The sequence below is a fragment of the Arabidopsis thaliana genome, chromosome 2, assembly GCF_000001735.4.
Source record: "Arabidopsis thaliana chromosome 2, partial sequence".
NCBI classification, from domain to species: domain Eukaryota; kingdom Viridiplantae; phylum Streptophyta; class Magnoliopsida; order Brassicales; family Brassicaceae; genus Arabidopsis; species Arabidopsis thaliana.
Window position 1 is genome coordinate 14,612,571 of NC_003071.7, and position 20,883 is coordinate 14,633,453.

The window sequence follows — 20,883 nt, forward strand, 5'->3', positions numbered from 1 at the left end:
TGGGATCTCATGATTCATGAACAAGCAGCAACACAATAATACCCTTTTCAGATTTTGGAGCTGGACAAAGTTGTTAAGTTGAGTTTCTCTTACAGTCATTCATATACAAAAACCTCTTCACTGAAGCACCAAGAAAGAAACAAACATCAAAAAGGGAATGAGGTCTTTTCTTAGGGTTGAGATTCATCGGAATGTTGGGATGTGTCGGAAACATCTGTACCGGTTTGGCCATTAACGGATTCAAACCCATTGGCAAAGACATTAGCTAGAGCAGTCAACATCTGAAAGACATTGGGAAGGCTTGATTTGAGGTTGTCTAGTGTCATTCTCTTACTAACCTCGACCGAGTTTAAGTACTTAGTTTTCTCAATATCCACTCGTTTTCTCAAGGCTTCGATCTTGGCTTGTTTGATTGACAACGGATGCTTAGAGCCCAAACTCGTTGAGCTTACTTCCTCCTCTTCCATTGCTAAAATCCCCTCGAGCCTTCTTTCAATCTCAGCCAGTGAAATTAGCTCTTTCTCAAGCCTCCTCTCAAGTTTATTGCATTTCCTACGCAGGTTGTATTCCTCAGCTTGTTGATGAATAATAGATTTAATTGACATCAGAAAGCTTTTAATGGCCTCTGAAGTTACCTACGCCACCCAAAACAGTTGCATTTGCACGTATTAAAGATGGCTTTCATAGAGCCATGAACTAGAATAATACAAATAAGCTGCAAGTGATAGAAGAACCTTATCAGGAAGCTTTTCAAATACAAGCTGCCACTCTTTGCAGAGCTTACGAGCAGCAACAGGCAAGCTACTTCTTTGGTTGTCTTCGTTAGAGAGGCGATCAGTAAGTTGGATCCACGTACAGAGTGTTTTCACGTATTCTCGCTGGGAATTTACTAACTTGCAAAAGCTATTGTACCAGCAAGTAACCTCGGTCTCTAGTTCATTAACCGCCTGGCGTTTGTATTCCGAACTGAGATCTATACTCGGGTAATCCGGAAGATGGTTCAGTTGCTGGGATATATGAATTTGAACTTGATGACACTTGAGCATTGTTTTCCACATCTGTGCTAGCCTGCACATATTAAGACCAAATCAATCTTGAGAAGCGACATATGCAAATCGCATAAAAAAAATGCTTTTCAATGAGATGGTCAGCATAAGAGTGGTTGTGGAGTTTACCCTGAAGTTAAAGCAACTAGCTGCGGATACAGCTCATCATTGATCAAGTTAAGCAAACATGAGCGTGTTGTAGTTATGGAATCTTCTAGACGCTGTATCTCGGTTTCCAAACTCTCCAAAGACAAGCGTGCTTTCTCCATTTTGCTCAAATCATAGGTTTCCCCATCTTGCTTTTGCAGTAATGCAGACTTCCTCTCATGCTCCACTTTGGCAATCTCTTTGTTCTGGTCAGAGAATAAAACTTAGTATTTCATTGTTGAACTTGATAATCTAACACCGAAAGAGTTAGATCAGCTAGCTCTTACTCTGACTAGCTGGTAAAGTTTCTTCTCAGCTGTGTATAGCTTCTCAAGTGTGCTGCAGTGAGCTCCAGGCCTACAGGGTTCAACAGTCCCGCTTGTTGTAGCATCTTTGCCCAACTGAAGAGACTTTGAAGACCAACTCCATGACAATGCACTGAATACCTTTGCCGAGCTGCTTCTCTTCCCTGCGAGCCACATAAGTATTATAATATGTACAACAAATTGTTTATGCTTATGAACACAAATCAAAATCTGTAGTTGGTCCAACATCAAAAAAGATTAAAAATCTCAGTCAGTCACTTACTTCTTGTTTCCTGGTACCTGAAAGGATCAACAGTATCCCTACTGTTGATGTCTACTATCACAGCTATCTCCTTCTCGCAACCCGATGCTTTAAGAAAATAATCATCCAACTCTCTGATGATTCCTTCTAAGGTCCTCCTGATTCTACAATCAGTCACATGAGTTTTCTCAAGATCTTTACCGGAGCAGCTTGTCATAGATGAGTTACCGTCCATAACTTCTCCCAGCTTAAACTTCAGACGACGTGGCTTCTTCATGTTACAGCCACTAACAGCCTCTATTTGATGAACACTCAAATCAAGGCAAGTACCTCCTGCTTCTTGTTGCTCATCTTCTTCCTCAAATTGAGACTTCGTCTCCGCCCAATCTTCCTCTTCAGCTTGCTGAATTTGTTGTTTCTTCTTCAGTTCAACTTGTGTAACTACATTGTCACCATTTGGATGACTATGCAGCTCAAGTGACTCAAAAGGGTTCCAAATGTTCCAAGAATTCGGCAATGGAGGCGGAGGAGCTGCACCACTTCCATCATTACCACCATCATTTTCACCCTCTTCCTCCTCATCAGCCAAGTCATGACTAGTCTCAGGATTTCTCAAATCCGGGCTAAATGGAGGAGGTGGTGGAGGTGAAGGAGGCAATGTAGGAGGAGGCGAAGGAGGCAAAGGCAAACTTAAACCATAACTAGTGTTTTCAAGCTCCAAGGTCTCAGACTCAGTGAATTGCCTAAGAGTAACACCAGTGTTCCTCAAAGCTCTAAGATAAGCCAACTGTGCATCTGCAAATTCTCCCCTGAACCCTAATAACTTTTTCATTAGCCTCTTTCTCTGCCTACACACTAAAACCTTTTCTTCATTATCAATTCTTGAAGCAGCACAACCCATTTCTTCAGACTCTTATCACTTAACAAACTCAAATCGAAATCGCTAAAATCAGCTCTTTTTTCTTAGAAATGTACAAACGATTCAACCAAAGGCCTAAGCTTTATGAAGTTAGAGATTCATCAGAAACAAAATTAGGCAAAAAGGCTTGGAGAGATAGTAGTAACAAAAGTGCTCTCTTTTCTGCTTTTGTTTTGTGGCTCGTCACTTGCAGATAAAAAGTGTTCAAGGAGCATGAGTTTACAGATAACAAATCTCTAAATGTGCTTTCGAGAACATACCAAGGAAGCTCGCGAATGAGTTAAATCACCATAAAGGAATCGCCTTTTTTTATATTTCTGGAGAAAATCTTTAGGAGGAAGAAGGTAAAAGGACGAGACTTTGATTCGCGGAAACAGCAAGTTCGAAAAAAGGTCAAAGATTGGTCCAAAGCTCAAAAAACAGTAAGAAAAACGATGCAATTAGAAACACACAAATTTGGAATGATACTACTGAGACCAAAATTGAGTTTAGAAAAGCAAAATTGCATGTTTTTATTTATTTATTTTGCACAGGTGATACTGACATGGAACCTGGTACAAAGAAAGAAACAGACATTGTTTAATTTCGCTTTTTTAATTTATTATTATTTTGTTTCTTGATTTCAACGAAATTATTTTTCCTTTGAATATCTAGAAATTAAGATTTGAAGGAGGAAAATTTGAAAGAAAGTTTTAGGAACAAACTAGTAAATTTTCAAAAAAAAAAAAAATTAAAGAAAACGGAAATAAAAGACAATTGCAATTCACTGTGACAGTTTTTTTAGAAATAATAATAATTAATATTGGTTTCCTTTTGTTTAATGTCAAATGGATATAGAAATATAAATATTTTACATACAATAATTATAAATCCGACCAAAGTCATAATAAAGAAAGAAAAGAAAGTATATCCTTTAATCTTTAAAGCGACAAAACATGATCAAAGGCAAAGATTGAGTTGGTTAGCATAAACAGCGAACTATCTTACACAAGAAGGAACTGTTTTGAGCCTAAGATACCATTTGATTAGCTCATTGTTTGATTTTTTTCTTGTATTTTGAAAAAAAAATTAAGTATTGTTTTTGGTTGTCATGTTTTTATGCATGTTCACATAGGGAAGAGAGAAAAAAAAAGTAGAAAAAACTTTTGTTATCCTAAAAGGTTTGGAGTTTGTAATTATTTTACAAGTAAAAGTAGGGAAAAAGAAGACGAAAAAGGGAAATAGGTGACAAGATTACACGAAAGATGAGTGACAAACATGTTAACCATTTGCATATGCATATCCATCCACCTAAAAAGAGTAAAAATTAACAAAATAAACTAATCATAAGATTGAGTTCGTGTCAAAAGGTCCGTGATATGAGAGATCAATAAACGTAATTTGAAATTGACTAAACAAAGGTTAACATCTATGAAAACAAATTATGTATGCATTTACAGTCATTATCTTTTAGTCTAGTCTTTAACAAGAACAAACCAAACCTAATATGCAATTCAGTTGAAGTTGGGTTTGTAATAATAGCACTTCAAAAACCTGATTGAAATTTGATTTTAAAACCCATTTGGTATACAGCGCAGCATATTGGAAAGATGAAAGCACCAAAACAAACAGAGAGACAATTCCATCAACAAAGCGAATGAGATTTTGAATGGCACACTGAAATAAAGTTGCAATGGACGTGTTCGCTCTTTAAGGTTTCATGTATCGATCTTAAGTAGAGAATTGAGTGAAGTGCTGTTGAACCGCTGAGCAAAGCCGCGAATGACAAGTACTATAACATCGCGGAGATGGCGCGACTGCACCACTATGTCTACTTCATTCTCACTATCCACAACTATCCTTAGCCTTCTTTGGTCGTTACGAAATGTCTCCACCTGGTTTGATGCAAAACGATATAACTTTAAAAGACAGTTTGCAGATTAAAGAGTCCAGTGATTGTGGTCAAAGTTATACTTACGTGGAAAGGAGGACCATAGCTTCCACGGACTTCAGTAGTTGCGAAAGACGTCTTTGAACCTGGTTTCACAACCTTTATTCTCTTCCTGTTCATTTCTAGCATTCGTCTCTCGAGATTTCCCTCTCCCACAATCTAAATCATTAGCAGTTCCTTTTAGAAACCCCAATTTAATGTACACGAATCAAACTGTAACTCCAGAAAATTATGAAGTACATACCTTTTTGGGATAAGGGTCCTTGTCACACAACACCTGATTCCAATTGATTGAGGAACAGACATTTAAAAAAGAGAATAAAGGATAGTGAAGCTAAGAAAACAAAACACAGTTAATCTTACCTCAAACTTCACTAACCCAGTTTCTAATTTCTGTCTCACTTCCTTAAGAATATCAGGTTCTGCAAATTAAACATCACCGTGAAATCCCATTGGAAAATAGAAAAGAAAAGTAGTCGTGGAAAAGGAAACAGAAATCCCTCTTAAGTCTTAAAGGAACCTAGTAAAGAGTTACTGTATGTAAAACTGAGGTCATATTTGAGAGACTTGGTGACTATAGCTAGTACACAGACATAACAACAAACAACAACGACAATATTCATGACAATGATGATCATGATTATGATTTATGATGATAACTGGAAAACTTACCAACAGCAACAGGCTCAGTTGATGCAGAAACTGGGTGGCCTTGGACACCATCCTCACGTATGGGTGTATATACAACGACCAGTCTGTATCCGACATCATCCACATTAGCTTCATACATCCTTCCTGTCTCACCTACAAAATTTACCGAATTGAATCAAATCCACAGATGAAAATGGTTGAAACTTTTCCAGGTATTTGGATACAAGACAACCAAGAATTGAGACTCTTACAAGAAATGGTAAGCATTACTTTTGACAGGAAGGAAATAACAATGTGACCCAAGTTTTGCCTACCTGGAATTGAGATGAGATCAGGGCTTCCAACCATTGATCTAAGCCATTGGATTTTACTCTTTCCCTCTTTACCACCAAAATAATTTCCCCGCACAGCATATAAGTTAGTATGGAAACCTTGTCCTTCAATCTCTAGCTTCTCTATCCTAGGAAAACCTGAAGCAGACACAAAGTTGGTCACATCTTCACCTCGTCAGAGATATTGGTAAACAAGATGCAATGGTAACTGAAATGCATGAAACCTGGTGATATTGGATCAGTCTCGGCGTATGCTAGTTCACTAGACCTTCCAAACACATCATGCACTACACATTCACATTTGAGACATCTGCCAATATCCTCAAACCGCACCTTGTATGAACACGAAATTTCTGAAGAGAGAGCCTCATACGATATCTTATCCCCTGATTCCGGTGAGCGGAACCTGTCACAACCATTGTTATGTGAGATTAAATCATAAAATAGTTTCTGAGAAAGGTTATTGTGGCATCGTTTATATCCAATCTTATAGCACCCTGAATCTACAGTTATCATAGGTAACTCCCAAAAATGTCTCACGCATATATTTAGCCAGGGATTAAAGGTGAAATTCCATATACCATTGGTATTGAATATCTCCTTTGTACTTGCTCCAAACAAGTTGTTGAATTTCAGTCTTTGGGATCACTTGGACGGCTGTGAGAACATCACCTTGTACAGCCTTTCCGGTGAAAGCAAGCATGTCTACTTTTGGAACCTCTGTATTGTGATCAAAAGTGTTAGGATTGTGTTGCAAAGAGAACCCTCGAAGAAACCCAACAAAATGGAAACAAAAAAGGAAAACATAACACAAGAACAAAAATCAATGAAATCAAGCTTTTGCTAGTGATCAAGAATGAAGACCTGGGAGGATAATTTCAGTTGGCTCAGACATCTTTAGCTCTCCCACAACAGAATCTGAACGAACTGGTGTGTACCTGCAAAATAAGTAGAAAAAGTTCTAAGATTCAAAGTTCGCATACAAAAGTCAAAAACCATCATGGAGCTAAGGAACCCTATATCAGTACTTCGAAAACAAGAAACATTAAAATCGATGAACTGACAACCATTGCCAGTTCTGAAAACTTAAAGGCTTCAGACCCGTTAACACATGCCTAGGAGTTTATTTCATGAATGAGACAAAACTAAAACATTCAAAAGTGTAAACCAAAACAGCCATAAATACACGCATGCTAAAGAAATAATCAAAGCAATCGATGGCAGGGGAAACATACCCGAACAATATCCGGCAATTGTAATCTGACTCAGTCACCTCATACGTTTTGGAGTTAGCCCCATCAATAAGATCAATGGTTCCATCATTCTCTCTGTACCAACTGAAGAGACTTGGACCTTCATGTCCACCAAAGTACTCTCCTTCTCCAGAATAAGCATCCGAAAAAAGTTTCTTCACACGAACATTAGATACTTCTGGATCAGCTGCAACATTATTCATTTTATTCCGTCAGAACATAAACTTTTACACATCAGCTCTATGGCTTAAACAGATTGGAGAAAAAAGAATGTTGACAGGTTAAGAAAAAGCTTAAATCGATAGGTGATATTATGCAAGTAGTCATTAGCATAACAAACTAGATTGATATTTGCAATGATTATTCAATTATTGGTAACTACAATGTTTTATCTGATTAGGACAAAATTAGCAAGATAATAGAAAGTGTGACAATATCTGTACCTGGGGCAACAGGAGAGTTTGTTATCACAACAACTGGCTTCCCACTTCTCCCATCTACGCGAGTAGGAATCCAATACAAGACTAGATAAGCCCCCACATCTTCAAGCGATGGAGTATATTTTCTGCAAGAGAATCAGATCATTCACTCTTATCCAAAAGAATAAACTAAGAAAGAAATTTGAACACAGTTTGGGAAATCTATGTCTCTTACAATGTTCTACAACAAACAACAACCTCTTCACCGGCATAGGATATTTCCGTAAGTGCAGATCCATGCAACTTGACCTTAGTTCGATACCAGATGTACTCTCCAACACCTTCATGGCCCCCAAAATAAGTTTTATGAGGCACAACCTCTTGTTTCTCACAGCAGTCAGGAATTAAAAGCTCCAACCCCATAGGATTTGCTGTTTACAAGGAAAAATTGAAGGAGCTGAGATAAGTAAATTTAAGAAAACAGTGTACAAACCCAAGATAGAATGTATAACCTTTAGCTTAAATGGACATTCTACAAAAACTAAGTACAAGATTGACATTCTTTCAAATTTGAAAAGACAGCTCACCTGGAGCAATACCATCAGTCCTGATACTCCTTGGACTCCCTTCTATTCCATCTTCACGAACAGGAGTGTAAATAAGTTCAATGCTTTCCCCGACATCGTCCAGTGATAAATCCAAAAACTCTGTTCAGGGATCATAATGAATAATCTGAAGCGGATTTTTAAGGCGGCGGAAAGGAATCTGAACCGAAAGGTATAAAATGGATCAAAACTTACCATCACTACTCAATATTTCCTTAACACCATTATTTTTCACCCTAACCCATTCAAGATAGCAATTTCCCTTCATCCTGCGTTGCAAAATGTTAATTTAGTTGTGGAGTTTTCCATCTAACAATCACATAAGTCTCAAGCAACTTTATAAAAGGTACCCTCCAGTATATGAAGCAACAAAGCTCAAGCGTTGCCCTTCAATCATTGATCCAAGAAACTCCAGTGACTGACAATTTGGATGGCCTGCAGAGAAATGAATCAAAAGATAAATCATCTCACTTACCCCGCTCGTTCATGGAAATTAGTACCCCTTCAGATACCGCAAAGCTTGATAACAAATGGGAAGAGAGTATTATACCAGCTACAATTGGTCCAGCTATTTCAGAAATGGCTGTGGGTCCACGGGCTCTGTCATTTCTCACAGGTTCATAAGAAACCGAAATGAAGTAACCGATATCACCGACTGACAGTAGATATGACGAAGTAGTTGCACCCTTTATTTCGCATGGAGTACCATCTGAATTAGTCTGCAAGAAAATTCACAATTTAAAATTAACTGAAGGTAAAAGGAAAAAAAAGAGATGCAGTCAGAAACACATCCTAATTTTGAAAATTTGGTAAAGTTGAAGTTACATACCCGGAACCACCGGAAAACTGATGCTCCTTCTTCACCACCCCAATATTCTTTCTCTGCAGATAGCATGGTTCCTTCAACAAGAGCTCCAACAACATGAAGAGATACCGTGCTTGGGTTTCCTAGTGAACAACAAAACCACGTATAATAAGTAAACCTTTATGGCAAGAATTGCTGTGAAATAGACAGAGAAAACATTTGTAGGAAAAAGAAGAATTCATGTTCATCTTGGTTGAATGCCTACTTGACTTCAAAGTATCTGTGATTCTCAGTCTATACTTATATATAGGATTTATTCATCTACTTCAAACTCGCATTCTAAAAGTTTGCCAAACTAGTTCAAGTTCACATTGCATCAGAAAATTCCAAGATCATCTTATAGCACGGAAACAACAAGACATTGATTACCTGGACGAACACGTTCCTGGGACATGCAACTTCTTGGCTCACCCACAATCCCATCATCCCTCACAGGAATACATTGAAATGAAATGAATTTACCTATAGCTTCTTTAGTAATCGTATACTGAAGAAGCCCAGAGGCTTCAGGTATCAATGCACCAGGGAGATCATTTTCAGCCTGCGCTTGAAGAAGGAGAGAGCAATCAGATGCAACTAAATTTCCCGAAGGCAAGGCCACACTAAGATTTTTTTGGCAACTAATTTTTTACAGAAAACATAGGCTTTTTTTTTTCTTTTCTGAATTATACTTTCACATGGATAATCTGAACTTCATCTCAAAAGACACAGTACCGTGCCTGGAGCTGAACATAGAAACTAAAGTTAAGACTAAATTTCAGAGGGAAATACCAGCATAGAAGAGCTTGAAAGATATATACCTTATGATAATGCCATTCGTATTTGCTTTTACCTTCATGCCCTCCTATGTATCCGTAGGATGCTGTCAATATTCCACCCTCGATATTGTCTCCCGTAATTGACAAGAAATTTAAGCTGGGGGGAAGGGCTGCCAGTTGTTAAAATCAAAATAATTAGCACTGAATCAGTCCAGGCACAAAAACATGATCATATCAAAGACAATACATGATCACCTAAACACAAAACTCAGAGCAGGAGAATACTTGGAATTAGATAGGTATGATTTAAAGTCGAGAGAAAATCATCCTGCTACTGGAATAAATGTATGAATGCGGCAAGAGTAAAATATAGCTCATCACTCATAAATAAGCAAATTCAACAATCTAATAGACTCAAAGAAGTTCCAGAGTATATGATTTAACTTACTCTCAACTGCTCTTTCCGAGAGTACATATACTGGTTCACCGCATTCCCCATCAGGTGTCATTGGAGTATACTTTGCAACTATGTAATAGCCCACTGCCCCCAAGGGTATACGGAATGACTGGAAAAACCGTTGAGATGCAACATTATAAGATATATGTCTTCCAAACTTTTCTGATGAGTATTAGACATTAACCTACCTTTGCCACTTTTGATGTGCTCAATTCTTCAAGAGAATTGTCTCCTTCCAGGATAGAACAACTTGATTTGAACCATTGCACTCTGCTTGAACCTTCAGTTCCTCCAGTAACAGTACCTGTTACAGTGACCTTACTATTCTCCCTCAAGTCACCAACTATCTTAGCATCTGTTACTTTCGGGGGTGCTGGGGTTTCAATAAAAATAAACAAAAAAAACCAAAATGAGCCAAAAATGAAGAGAAACAGTCCAGCAAAAAAATCCAAACAGGCAGTTCTAATGGATAAAATACGTCAAATCAAATGCTAAGCGTTATCACCAAGATATATATATATATATATATTAAAAAAAAAAGAAAAAAACAAAAAAAAAAAAAAACATGCCATGCCCAATAACGAGAACTAGTAGACGCTAGTTCACAACAGTCAATTGTTAGAGCAACAAGAAGAACCCGAGCAACATGAATCAGTATCTTTGGAAAACATCTTCTTCTATAAAAGAAGCCTGTCTTTTACAAGATTTTAGCATACCTGGCTTGACTACACTGGATGAAGTTGACACTGGTTCCCCCTCTAGCCCTGCAATTTTCTAGAATACGTCAGAATTGTCTACGGCCTAACCCTCTATAATTTGAGGCTTTCTTCTAAGTAAGAACCCGAGGGAAAAGAAACGGGAAGAAAACCAACCCTCAAAATTTGCAGGTATGTACACAAAAGTTACATGTGTGCCAACATCTTCCTGGGTCAATGTATACTCGGAGGTTCCAGCCGATATCAACGAGAGTTCTCTGTAATAAAACATATGCTTTAAGCAAACATGACCAAGAAACATGAAAAAAGAAAGTAGAGATACTGCAGTGACAACACATTCAGACACTCATGTATAGTTACCCTGTTTCCTTGTTCTTCCGTAACCATTCGAACTTGCTAGGACCTTCCTTGCCTCCAAAATAATCTCCAACCCCCTTGAGAACGCAGCCTTCAACAGCATCTCCAGTAATTCGAACATTACTTACAGATGGAGGCGCTGCCACCAGAATTTAAAGTTAGTACCCTCAGATCAGGAAATTCACAGACAGCGGCATTAGTAGTTTAAAAGATGAAAAATAAAGAAATATACAAATAACAACCACTACACTACATGAATCAGTTTTATCATGCAAGTTAATCAATCTGAAAACAGTTGACAGGAATTTACACTAATCCATAGATAAAATTAGATAAATAAGATTATTGCTATCGTAAAGAATTCAACAACTATTCAAAAGAAGCAAGCAACCACAGAGACTTTGAACCATTAGTCAATAATGAAAGCAAAGAAACACAAATGACAATGCTATGCGAATGTAGTGAAAAAGGAAAAGATACTATCTATTAGAAGTTTTTTCCATCTACCTGCTTTTACGAACTCTGTGTACTTATACTGAGGCTCTCCTCTTGCACCTCCTTCTGTGACTGGTGTGTACATGAAAACCATACTTGATCCCACATCATCTAAAGATAACATATATTCCTCATCTTCAGCTCCATCGATCACCACAGGGCTCCCATTCCACTTTCTCCTCAACCAACTGGTTTTAAAAAAGGAAACCATACCTCTTTGGTTATTAATGATAAGTGAATCAACAAATTAGAATAGACAGAATTATTAGAAGCTGCATATAACAAAAGGAGATAGCAGAAAACACGATTTACCTGGTAATACACTTTCCTGGTGTCCCACCACACCATGCAACCACTGCTTGACCCTTGATAATATTCCCCTCAACTAGTTCCCCATTTAATTCAAGGCTCACAACTTTTGGTATTCCCTTTCCTGCACAGCACTTCACTGTGATATTCTAGAGGACACCAATAGAAGGATACAGTGCAAAGCACATGAAAATGGAAAACGTCCATATGGCCTATTGTATAACTGAAGAAGCATACCTCGTTGAACTGGGGAAGATATGGCAAATATGGATGGATATTCAGTCTCAGCCATAACAGGTGTACATTCTATCTTTAGAATTTTACCAATGTCTTCACGTTTGGGCCAATAGACCTATTGCAAATTAGAAAGAGAATAAAAGAACAGATACTTTTTTACACATGCAAATGAAAATATGGCAAAGTAAATTTTACCTCCTTGGTTGCATTAAGAATAGGAACGAAATTAGAAAGAGATCTGTCCGCCACAGACCATTGAAATTTCAGGGCTAATTCTTGATCTGTAGCAGTAGGACTTTCCTGAAAAAGACCAAAGTGGCATTGACAGGGAGCTTCTTCAGAAGGTCGGTCAACATGTGCTTCTTTAATAAGATAACCAGAAGGTAATGTGTCCTTCCACCTCTCAACTAAGAAGCGGAATGTCGATTCTGCACACAAGAAGTTGCAGGAATATGAATATTTAAAAGTTATTAGATGCAAATACGGAACTTGGAGTTGAACAAACGGACTTATCTATTCACATAAAAGTTCAACTAGCAACTAGTACGAAAGGGATGAAAATGCTAATTTGATTAAACAGTCAACTTTCTAAGTGTGACCATTGGTAACAAATAAAAATCAAGGGAGAGTGAAAGGTTTTAGTTTTCATATGAAGATTGCACTACCATCAAGCTACAATGAAAGATTATACAACTCTGAGAGGCAGATACATACCTGCTGCAAGATCAGACTTGCAAAACTCCCAACCTTCTCTGAGGCAGAGAGCTGTTTGTGGAGGATAACGCTTGGCAATTGCCACTTCCTCACGAGAGAGATCTAAAGAAAAATTTTAAGGTTATCATGGACCACATAGACCTAGATAAATGCCAAGCTACATCCCAAGAAACAACTTCTGAATACTTTCTAATGTATCAGTAAAACACTTCATTCCTAAATCTTTTATATTTAATCATTGCGGTTATTATTTTTTAAAATACAGCCAGTATGTTAGTTGTGTTATTCCCACAATTCCAAGAAATCCAACCGTTCAGAAGTAGTTTCCATCCAGATTATCAAAAACAATTGATAAAGATAAAATCATTTGTGTTTATCTCCATTGATCTAACATCGCAAAATCTCCTACCTCTTCTAACATGCTATTGCTCAGATTTCACCATCAGAAAAATTCTTACTTGGAAGGCCATATGATGAATGAAAACTTAGACATGCTAGTCATCTTTCTCATGAAACGATCAGTCTTAAGCAAACTACAGCACTTCGTTCTACAAAAGAGTACCTCTGTCATTGAATTTCTTCAAGGTAGGACCTACGAGTAGTATGGATGCCGCTTCCAAGTGAGAAATCTTCAGCAATGGATTTTCCTCAACCCGCAGATGCTGTAAAAGGAAAAACACAATATGAAATTACAAACTACGTATTAGTATATATGTATTGAATTAATGGAACATTGTTTCTGTTATAACAGGGCCAAATGCCATTACCAAAAAATTAAGTACTCAAATTGGACCATTGGTTCAGAGGAGAGAATTTCCCATAAGTGGTGGTTTTTCAATCTTTTATACTAGGTAATCTCATGTCCCATAAGATGTTTTATTAAAGCAGTGCATGCGACAACCAATCAGCCAAATAAGAAATGTGTGAAAAAAATAAAAATTGGGAACATAAAGATTGAAACCTCAAGAACTGGTAGATACGGAAAGTCCTTCAGAGTTGTTATCTTGTTCTTACTTGCTGCTAGTACCTGAGAAAAAAAAATTTATAAGATCTCTAAAAAACTATGACTTGTAACAAGGTACTGAAAACAACCTCAATTCTGAAACAGAAAATCTACCTGAAGCCGGGGCTGGCTTGCCATTGCAAGTGACTTTAATTTATTTTGAGCAACCGAGAGAAACTACCATGGGAACAAGAAAGGTGATAGTTGGAAAAAGTAAGGGGCAATCCACAAGTATGTAAGTATGAAGACTTGATAGCAATTATTTGGCACAAAATTGGAACAAGAGGCTTTGTAATTTCTGATGCTCACCTCTAAGTTTGGAAGTTGAGGCAGACTAGCAAGTGAAGTTATCTGATTTCCAGCAAGATAAAGTTGCTGCCCAAGTAATATAAGATTTAAATGTTCATCAGATAGCACTCATGAAGGAAGAACCAAGGATAGAATGGGAGAGAAAGAAACCTGCAGCATTTTGCAATTCTCAAGTGGTTCAAATCCAGGCCCTTTGAAATCATTAAAACTCAAATCCAGAACCTGAGATTAATGATAGTAACAGAATCATAGCTAGTGTGAGCATATATATCTATTAAAAACCAAGAACCCCAGGAAAATGAATTTACTGACCTTGACTCGATTCAATATCTCAATACCTTCCAGCGTAGATAGGAGATTGTCTCTAAGATAGACAAACTGGAAAGAGTAGAAGTAGAGGAAATTAAAATAAGTTGAATACTCGCATAAATGAGGCGGCATATTTAGTGTCCAAAAGATTGTATTTGTCGTTCGGAGATTTTTAAAACTAGCAGCAGGAACTCACTAAGAAGATTCAAAGTTTTTCCTCGTGAGATGTAAATAACTAATCCTCCCTACTTCTATTCAAATCCACAATTGGCATATATGTACATAAACATCATTGTCACAAAGCATTGCACTAGAACACTGTGAAGTTACTATGGAAATATAAGTTTACCTCTAAGTTTGGTGATAAGTGTAAGCCACCAGAGGTTAGACTGCGAATCCTGTGGCCTCTAAGATCCAATCTCTTAAGCAATTACAGACATCCATTAATCAACAACCACAGAAAGGATTGAACCTATTGTATGAAAATCTAGCAAGTACAAAGAGAAAGTGAATTTGTACCATGTCATCGCCAGCTTTAACCTCCACCTTTGGAAGAATAATGAGTCGTGAATCACGGCTTTCAGGGGTAGATGTTTTCTTCCGTCCAGAGAAGTTGGAAGTCCGGTCTAGAGGTGACGAAAATGACTTTGATCTTATACTGCTAGAAACAGAAGGTGATGATCCCGCAGAGGGAGAAGAAACTTTAGAAACTGTCCTCCCACTTGTGAGAGTAGAGTGTAGTCTTCCACTACTAGTCCTGCTGCCACTACTGTCAACTGATGAAGATGGAGCTCTTTTCGAAGACACAGAAACACTCATGGCTGGTCTAGCAGAAGACTCAGGCTTACTTAAACTAAACCCAGTTGACTTTGTCAAACTCCGACTACCTGGTGATACGGGGACAGACTTTTTACTCTCGGAAAGGCTTGGTTTGGATACAGTCTTAGCAGAAAGAGAAGACACAGAGCTCTTCCTCAATTCTGGAAGTGATCGTCTTACCGGATCAGTACGTGAGGCAGTAGTACTCACTTGCTTAGGCAGAACCTTAGAGGTACCAGCTAAATTCTCTGTTACTCCTCCAGTACTATTTCTCCTGATAGTCACAGGCGTAGTACCCGAGACCCGTAATGAAGAAGACGCAGTTGGCTTTATTAAATTCGAACTAATAACTGGTTTCTTTTTAGTAGAAGCAGCTCGATTTGACACCACAGACACTGCAGAAACACTCTCTGGGCTTCTGCTTTCATTAGCTATAGTTGCATTGTCCTCTTTCACTGCATCTACATTGGTTTCCACAGTTTCTTCCTCAACCTTAGCTGCTACTTCCTCCATAGTGAAATCAATCCAAACTTATGCAGATACAAAAGAAACTCAAATCAGAAGAGACGCATGATCAAATCATTAACAAAAAAAAGGAAACTTTATTCATTATACACAATCTCTCTACTTTATTTGTTGTATCCAAATTTCTCCGAAGTAAAAATACAGAATCAAATGACCAAGTGGCCCACGCACATTGTTTGGAATGGAACGCGCATGTAACAATTACTCTACTTTATTGGGTCCGGTCATAACAGGATTTACTAATAAAAAAAGTACGGACTTTAGTAGATTGTCTAAATTCAAGAACACAGACAAACAGAGTTTCTGGCTTCTTTCAGCTAACACTGTCGGTTACCTTCTACGATTTTTTGGTCCTTTTGTGAACAACCAATCCGCATTAAGCAGTGTTTATTTTTGAAAAAAATGTGAAATTCTTGTGAGTGAAACAAGCAGACGAAATTGCAGAAAGTGAGAGTTTTTAGCAATGAAGAAATTCGGGGAAAATAAAGTTTCTTCATTTAAGGAAATAAACCAATAGTAAGACAGGACAAGGAAAATAAATACTTACTGCACTGAACAATGAAGTAACCAGTAAAATCAAAAACCCATTTTCACCGTTTCACAATAACTCCGGTGGCGAGAATCCCGGCGACGATTCCGGCCGTTGAGAACTTGTTAAACAGAGCAATAGAGGCTGAAACAGAGAAATGTAGATCTGGATGAAGCAGAGAATAAAAAACGCAGCTCACTGATTGAAGCTTTTTTGAATGGAATCGAACAAAAGTGAAAACGACGATTAAAAATTGAGGGAAAATAGCTGGAGAGAGAGATGTTGGCGAAAGAAAAAGAAAAAAAAGTAAGGAACAGTGTAAACAGTGTGTAGCGGAAGAGTGTGTTGTGTAATATGTTTAACCCAAAATATACACCCCTATATTATACTTTAATTTATGTTTTTCACCCTCTTATTTTTTAAAGTTCCATGCAAGTACCTTACATTTAAAATTATCATGCGATGTCGGAAACTCAATTTTGTTTCTAAGTTTACCCGGTGAAAATGATAAAACGGTTATAAAAGTATGAGACAGTTGTGGATAATTATAGTAGTATAGGGACTATAATGAAAAGTAATTATCCAGAAGAAAAGAGAGGAACATTATAAAAAGAGAATAAATTAGAGAATTTGATGGTGAGAGAGAAAAGTTTGAAAATTTAGAGAATTTTAAATTGGCGGAAACCGTAAAGGCAGAGTTAAATGGCAAGTGGACGTTTTTCGAAAACTGATGAAATTGTTTTTATTTATTTAACCAACGATAAAATGATGTGCTCAAAAAGTCAAGAAAACAGATTCCTTTTTAAAAAAATTTAAATTTTTTGTGTTCTACTTATCCTAAATTATTACTCATAAAAATCTTCAATTAATTTTAAAATAAGCTCCACCTAAGAATCAATTAATGTCACTATCTTTTATAAGTAATCAAAATAATTGCATCCGCCATTCCTTCTACCCAATAATTATTAGTATAACCCACTAAATATTATTATCCCCTACCTATAATTTTGGTACCTTGTTTTAATCAATGAAAAGAATCGAAAAACAAAAATATGTATAGCCAGAGTGGAACATAAATGAAAGTTTGAAAAAAATCACATTTGTTGATGATGATAATCTTTTTAACTAAAGTATCCCAATGAAAGCTTCATATCTTAATTCTTGAACATTATTCATAATTCATCATCATCATCATCTTTTCTTCAAGTAGCTTCAACACAAGTCTATTGCCCAACTACTATCTATAGTTTAAGCATACGTATTTATGTTTCTTCGGTTCAATTGCACAAAACCGAATTTGGTTCGGATTCAATTCTATTATTTCGGTATTCCTACAGGTTATTTCGGTTGGATTCGGTTATTCATTCACACGGTGAGGATAATACTATCCAGATGAAGGATAGGAATGATCTGAACGCCAAACAAAGACAATTAGTGATCAGCGAATCGCCGCCTTTTTGAGTCGTCTTGCAGCAAAGTAGATTCCGCGGCAAATCACAGAACACCAATCGGAATAATCACACAAGAACAAAACTTGTTAATCAGGAGAAGACGACAGAGAGAGAGAAGGAGAGAGATCTTCCATGGCGGATTCGGAAGCAGATAAGCCACTGAGAAAAATCTCAGCCGCTTTCAAAAAACTAGCAATCATCGTGAATTCACCGAATCCGGAAGTTCCTGTAACGCAATTCTCTCACGCTTGCTCTCTGGTCTCGCCTCTCTTTGGTTGCCTTGGAATAGCTTTTAAGTTTGCGGAAATGGACTATGTTGCCAAGGTTTGTTTATGTAGTAGATTTGAATCAAAGTCCGAATCTTTTTCTAGTTGTGTTCACTTTCATGTACTATTGAGTATATTGTGAGATGTTGGAATTGATTTAGTTTCTGTAGTACTCAGACTGAATTTTGCTAATTTGATGGAAATGGATGTTGTGTTTGTTTATCTGGAGGATGAATGTTTTGGAAAATGAAATGTTAAAACTTGTGAATGTGACTATAGGTTGATGATCTTGTGAGGGCGTCGAGTTCGATATCGACATTAGTGGTAATGATGGACAAAGATATTGAGGCAGATTGTGTAAGGAAAGCTGGTAGTCATACGAGAAACCTTTTGAGGGTTAAGCGTGGTCTTGACATGGTCAAAGTTCTCTTTGAACAGATCATAGCTTCCGAGTAAGTGATTCTTCTGAACTCTCTCTTATTTGAGTTCTTGTGAAAATTTTGATCAAATGCATTAGCCGTGCCAGTTTGTAGGATGTGTGATTTAAATATGGACACTGAAGTAAATGAAAAAATGGAGTCCTGTTGTAGTTTTCTTTTATTTTTGGTCAAGATTAGAAGATTGAAATGTAGTTTGATATCTTTTGCAGAGGAGATAACTCCTTGAAGGATCCAGCAACTAAGTCTTATGCTCAAGTGTTTGCTCCCCACCATGGATGGGCTATACGGAAAGCTGTTTCTCTTGGGATGTATGCTCTTCCCACAAGGGCTCACCTACTTAATATGCTCAAAGAGGATGGTGAGTTCATCAACTAGTTAATATGCTCAAAGTGGATGGTGTGTTTGATAAACTAGTAGTTTAAGTAGTCAGATTAGTTTCAAGGTCTTCACAGGATTAGGTAGATATCACGGCAATATTTGGCCTGTATAAGTCCTGGTATCATAAGAGAGAACTCTTTGAGATTCACATTGGTTTTAAGTTCATTTGGCAGTAGGATATTAGATTTTGAATTTTCCAATACTATCTCTGTTTGAGATTTCATAAATCGAGTTTCTTCTTCATTATGTTCGCTGACGATATTGTTTTTTTCATTTATTTATGAATGTTGTTACAGAGGCGGCGGCTAAGATACATATGCAAAGCTATGTCAATTCATCGGCACCATTAATCACGTATCTTGATAATCTATTCCTCTCCAAGCAACTCGGTATTGATTGGTGAAGAGCCTGAAAAAAAGGCATAACTATTGTTACTCTTTAGACAAAATAACCTATGTTCTCACATCAAGCTATGTAATGTCATAACAACAGCGACGAAATACATTGGAATAAATTGAGTATGTCCTTAATCTGTCGTTTTATCTCTTCTTTTAATAAACACAGTTTATCTCATAGTAAGCAGAAGAAGCTTTACACGGGTTGTAGGAACGTATTAAACGGTTTGTTTCAATTTCACTCTCTTTGGTTTTGAAATTCTAGTATAAACCAAAGTAGTTGGTGCTTCAAGTTGTGTTACTTATTCAACAAAAAAATATATTATTTTTAATTTTTAATTTTCGTAGGTAAGATTACATAGTAACAAAATGTTAAATTTAACAATGTAAGATTACTATGTAAATGCATGGGCACCAGTAATCACGTATCTTGATGATATATATCCCTAATCCAAGCGAGTCGGCATTTATTGGTGAAGAATCTCAAGACTCATAGTCATCGCTAGTTAACAATCTTTTTCGGACAAAAGCGTCTTCGTTAAAATTCGGCATTATTAACCTTTTTGCCCTTTTAAAATCAGAAAATTTCTGTTTTACTGGTATTTTTCTTTGACGATTCAATTTTTTAGTTGTATTATATATATGAAAGAAGCTTAACTCTCTCTCACAGCTTGATATGTCAGTATCTAAAACAAGCAATACATAATTTAATTAATTTATCATAAAATATTTATGATTAAAAAGTAAAGAAGATAAATATTAAAAAGCTAAATGTCTCTTATAATTTAAAAATAAAAATTAAAAAGGATTGAAAAGTAAAGAAGATAAATATAAAGAAACTATTAGTATCTTATAAATAAATAAATAAACTAAAAATTGAAATATAATTATTTTAGTTTTGAATTAAGAAAATATTAAATATAAAAAAAATTAAACATAAAGAAACTATATATATCTTGTAATTAAAAAATTAAAAAAAAATGAAAAATGAGAAAAAAAATATAAACTCTTCATCATATAATTAATGAAATTTAAAAACTTATTGCTTTTAATTTTTTGTACAATAATTAAGGAAATTTAGAAATTAATTATTAATTTTAGAAGAAAAATGTTAAAATAGTTTAATAGTTTTGATTCACTAAATACATGTGTACATATATGATGGTATGAGGATCAAGAAAGTGCCGTAAAATGTAAAACTTCCAATGTTCCTTAGTGAAAAATGTTAACTTTTCTGTTGACAAGACGTGTATATAAACATCACCTATACCGGAGAAGAAGAAGACACAAAACAAAGTTAAAAAGAAGAAATTTTTGGTGCAGTGAATTCGAAGAGCAATATGAAGAATATTGGTTACATTATTATAGCCACCTTGCTTGTTGGTCTCCTCCTCATCATGGCTCTAGTGGCGAGTTTCTATTGGGCCAAACGACATGTCAAATGTTGTGGCGGAGAGGGACTGTCGTCAAAGGATGTGTTCAATTTACTTATACAATTGGTTGCTTTTATTCTGCTTTGTGGTTTATTTGCTTATTTGGTATTTTTGGTTTAGATTAGTAACCTAAAGCCATAGCAGATCGATAATGCGACTCTGCAAAATTTTCTCTTTATACCGCTGCTTGATAATTAAGTTTTGTTTAATTTAATGATATTGTACCTCTATTCTTGATATTTCAATGAT

General features: G+C 36.5%; 3 protein-coding genes and 1 long non-coding RNA gene across 6 annotated transcripts; 2 read left to right on the plus strand and 2 right to left on the minus strand.

The window, feature by feature from the left end:
• Positions 1 to 7: 7 nt before the first annotated feature.
• Positions 8 to 3,225, minus strand: AT2G34670 (benzoyl-CoA reductase subunit C, putative (DUF630 and DUF632)). 2 transcript variants are annotated; one of them, NM_001202747.2, is made up of 5 exons: positions 1,782 to 3,225; positions 1,481 to 1,662; positions 1,176 to 1,399; positions 735 to 1,068; positions 8 to 635 (listed from the first exon to the last, which is right to left on the minus strand). In NM_001202747.2, exons 1-5 carry the CDS (start codon positions 2,659 to 2,661, stop codon positions 171 to 173), a joined length of 2,085 nt encoding a protein of 694 aa, NP_001189676.1. In that variant the 5' UTR covers positions 2,662 to 3,225; the 3' UTR covers positions 8 to 170. The 2 variants fall into 2 exon arrangements, with proteins under 2 accessions (NP_001189676.1, NP_181014.2); NM_129021.2 differs by having other exon boundaries at positions 16 to 1,068; positions 1,782 to 3,163.
• Positions 3,226 to 4,030: 805 nt separating this feature from the next.
• AIR9 (Outer arm dynein light chain 1 protein) lies at positions 4,031 to 16,637 on the minus strand. 2 transcript variants are annotated; one of them, NM_001336523.1, is made up of 38 exons: positions 16,077 to 16,613; positions 14,918 to 15,747; positions 14,748 to 14,819; positions 14,402 to 14,467; positions 14,240 to 14,311; positions 14,090 to 14,155; positions 13,895 to 13,957; positions 13,739 to 13,804; positions 13,340 to 13,439; positions 12,778 to 12,879; positions 12,259 to 12,491; positions 12,064 to 12,178; positions 11,830 to 11,950; positions 11,530 to 11,705; positions 11,026 to 11,161; positions 10,822 to 10,922; positions 10,666 to 10,713; positions 10,138 to 10,322; positions 9,941 to 10,058; positions 9,535 to 9,662; positions 9,104 to 9,275; positions 8,699 to 8,817; positions 8,420 to 8,588; positions 8,220 to 8,304; positions 8,065 to 8,138; positions 7,852 to 7,971; positions 7,500 to 7,695; positions 7,289 to 7,410; positions 6,828 to 7,032; positions 6,457 to 6,530; positions 6,174 to 6,312; positions 5,817 to 5,998; positions 5,575 to 5,730; positions 5,282 to 5,413; positions 4,973 to 5,031; positions 4,854 to 4,886; positions 4,637 to 4,768; positions 4,031 to 4,553 (listed from the first exon to the last, which is right to left on the minus strand). In NM_001336523.1, the coding sequence occupies exons 1-38, from the start codon at positions 16,237 to 16,239 to the stop codon at positions 4,377 to 4,379; spliced, it is 5,307 nt and encodes a 1,768-aa protein (NP_001324697.1). In that variant the 5' UTR covers positions 16,240 to 16,613; the 3' UTR covers positions 4,031 to 4,376. The 2 variants fall into 2 exon arrangements, with proteins under 2 accessions (NP_001324697.1, NP_181015.7); NM_129022.8 differs by having other exon boundaries at positions 4,040 to 4,553; positions 16,290 to 16,637.
• Positions 16,638 to 17,415: 778 nt separating this feature from the next.
• ACD11 (Glycolipid transfer protein (GLTP) family protein) lies at positions 17,416 to 19,512 on the plus strand. The gene is made up of 4 exons (NM_129023.5): positions 17,416 to 18,046; positions 18,268 to 18,440; positions 18,638 to 18,786; positions 19,103 to 19,512. Exons 1-4 carry the CDS (start codon positions 17,855 to 17,857, stop codon positions 19,207 to 19,209), a joined length of 621 nt encoding a protein of 206 aa, NP_181016.1. The 5' UTR covers positions 17,416 to 17,854; the 3' UTR covers positions 19,210 to 19,512.
• A 1,065-nt stretch (positions 19,513 to 20,577) lies between these two features.
• Positions 20,578 to 20,812, plus strand: AT2G08670. Its single transcript, NR_140386.1, has one exon. It is a non-coding gene; the product is annotated as an other RNA (long non-coding RNA).
• The last annotated feature ends 71 nt before the right edge of the window (positions 20,813 to 20,883 follow it).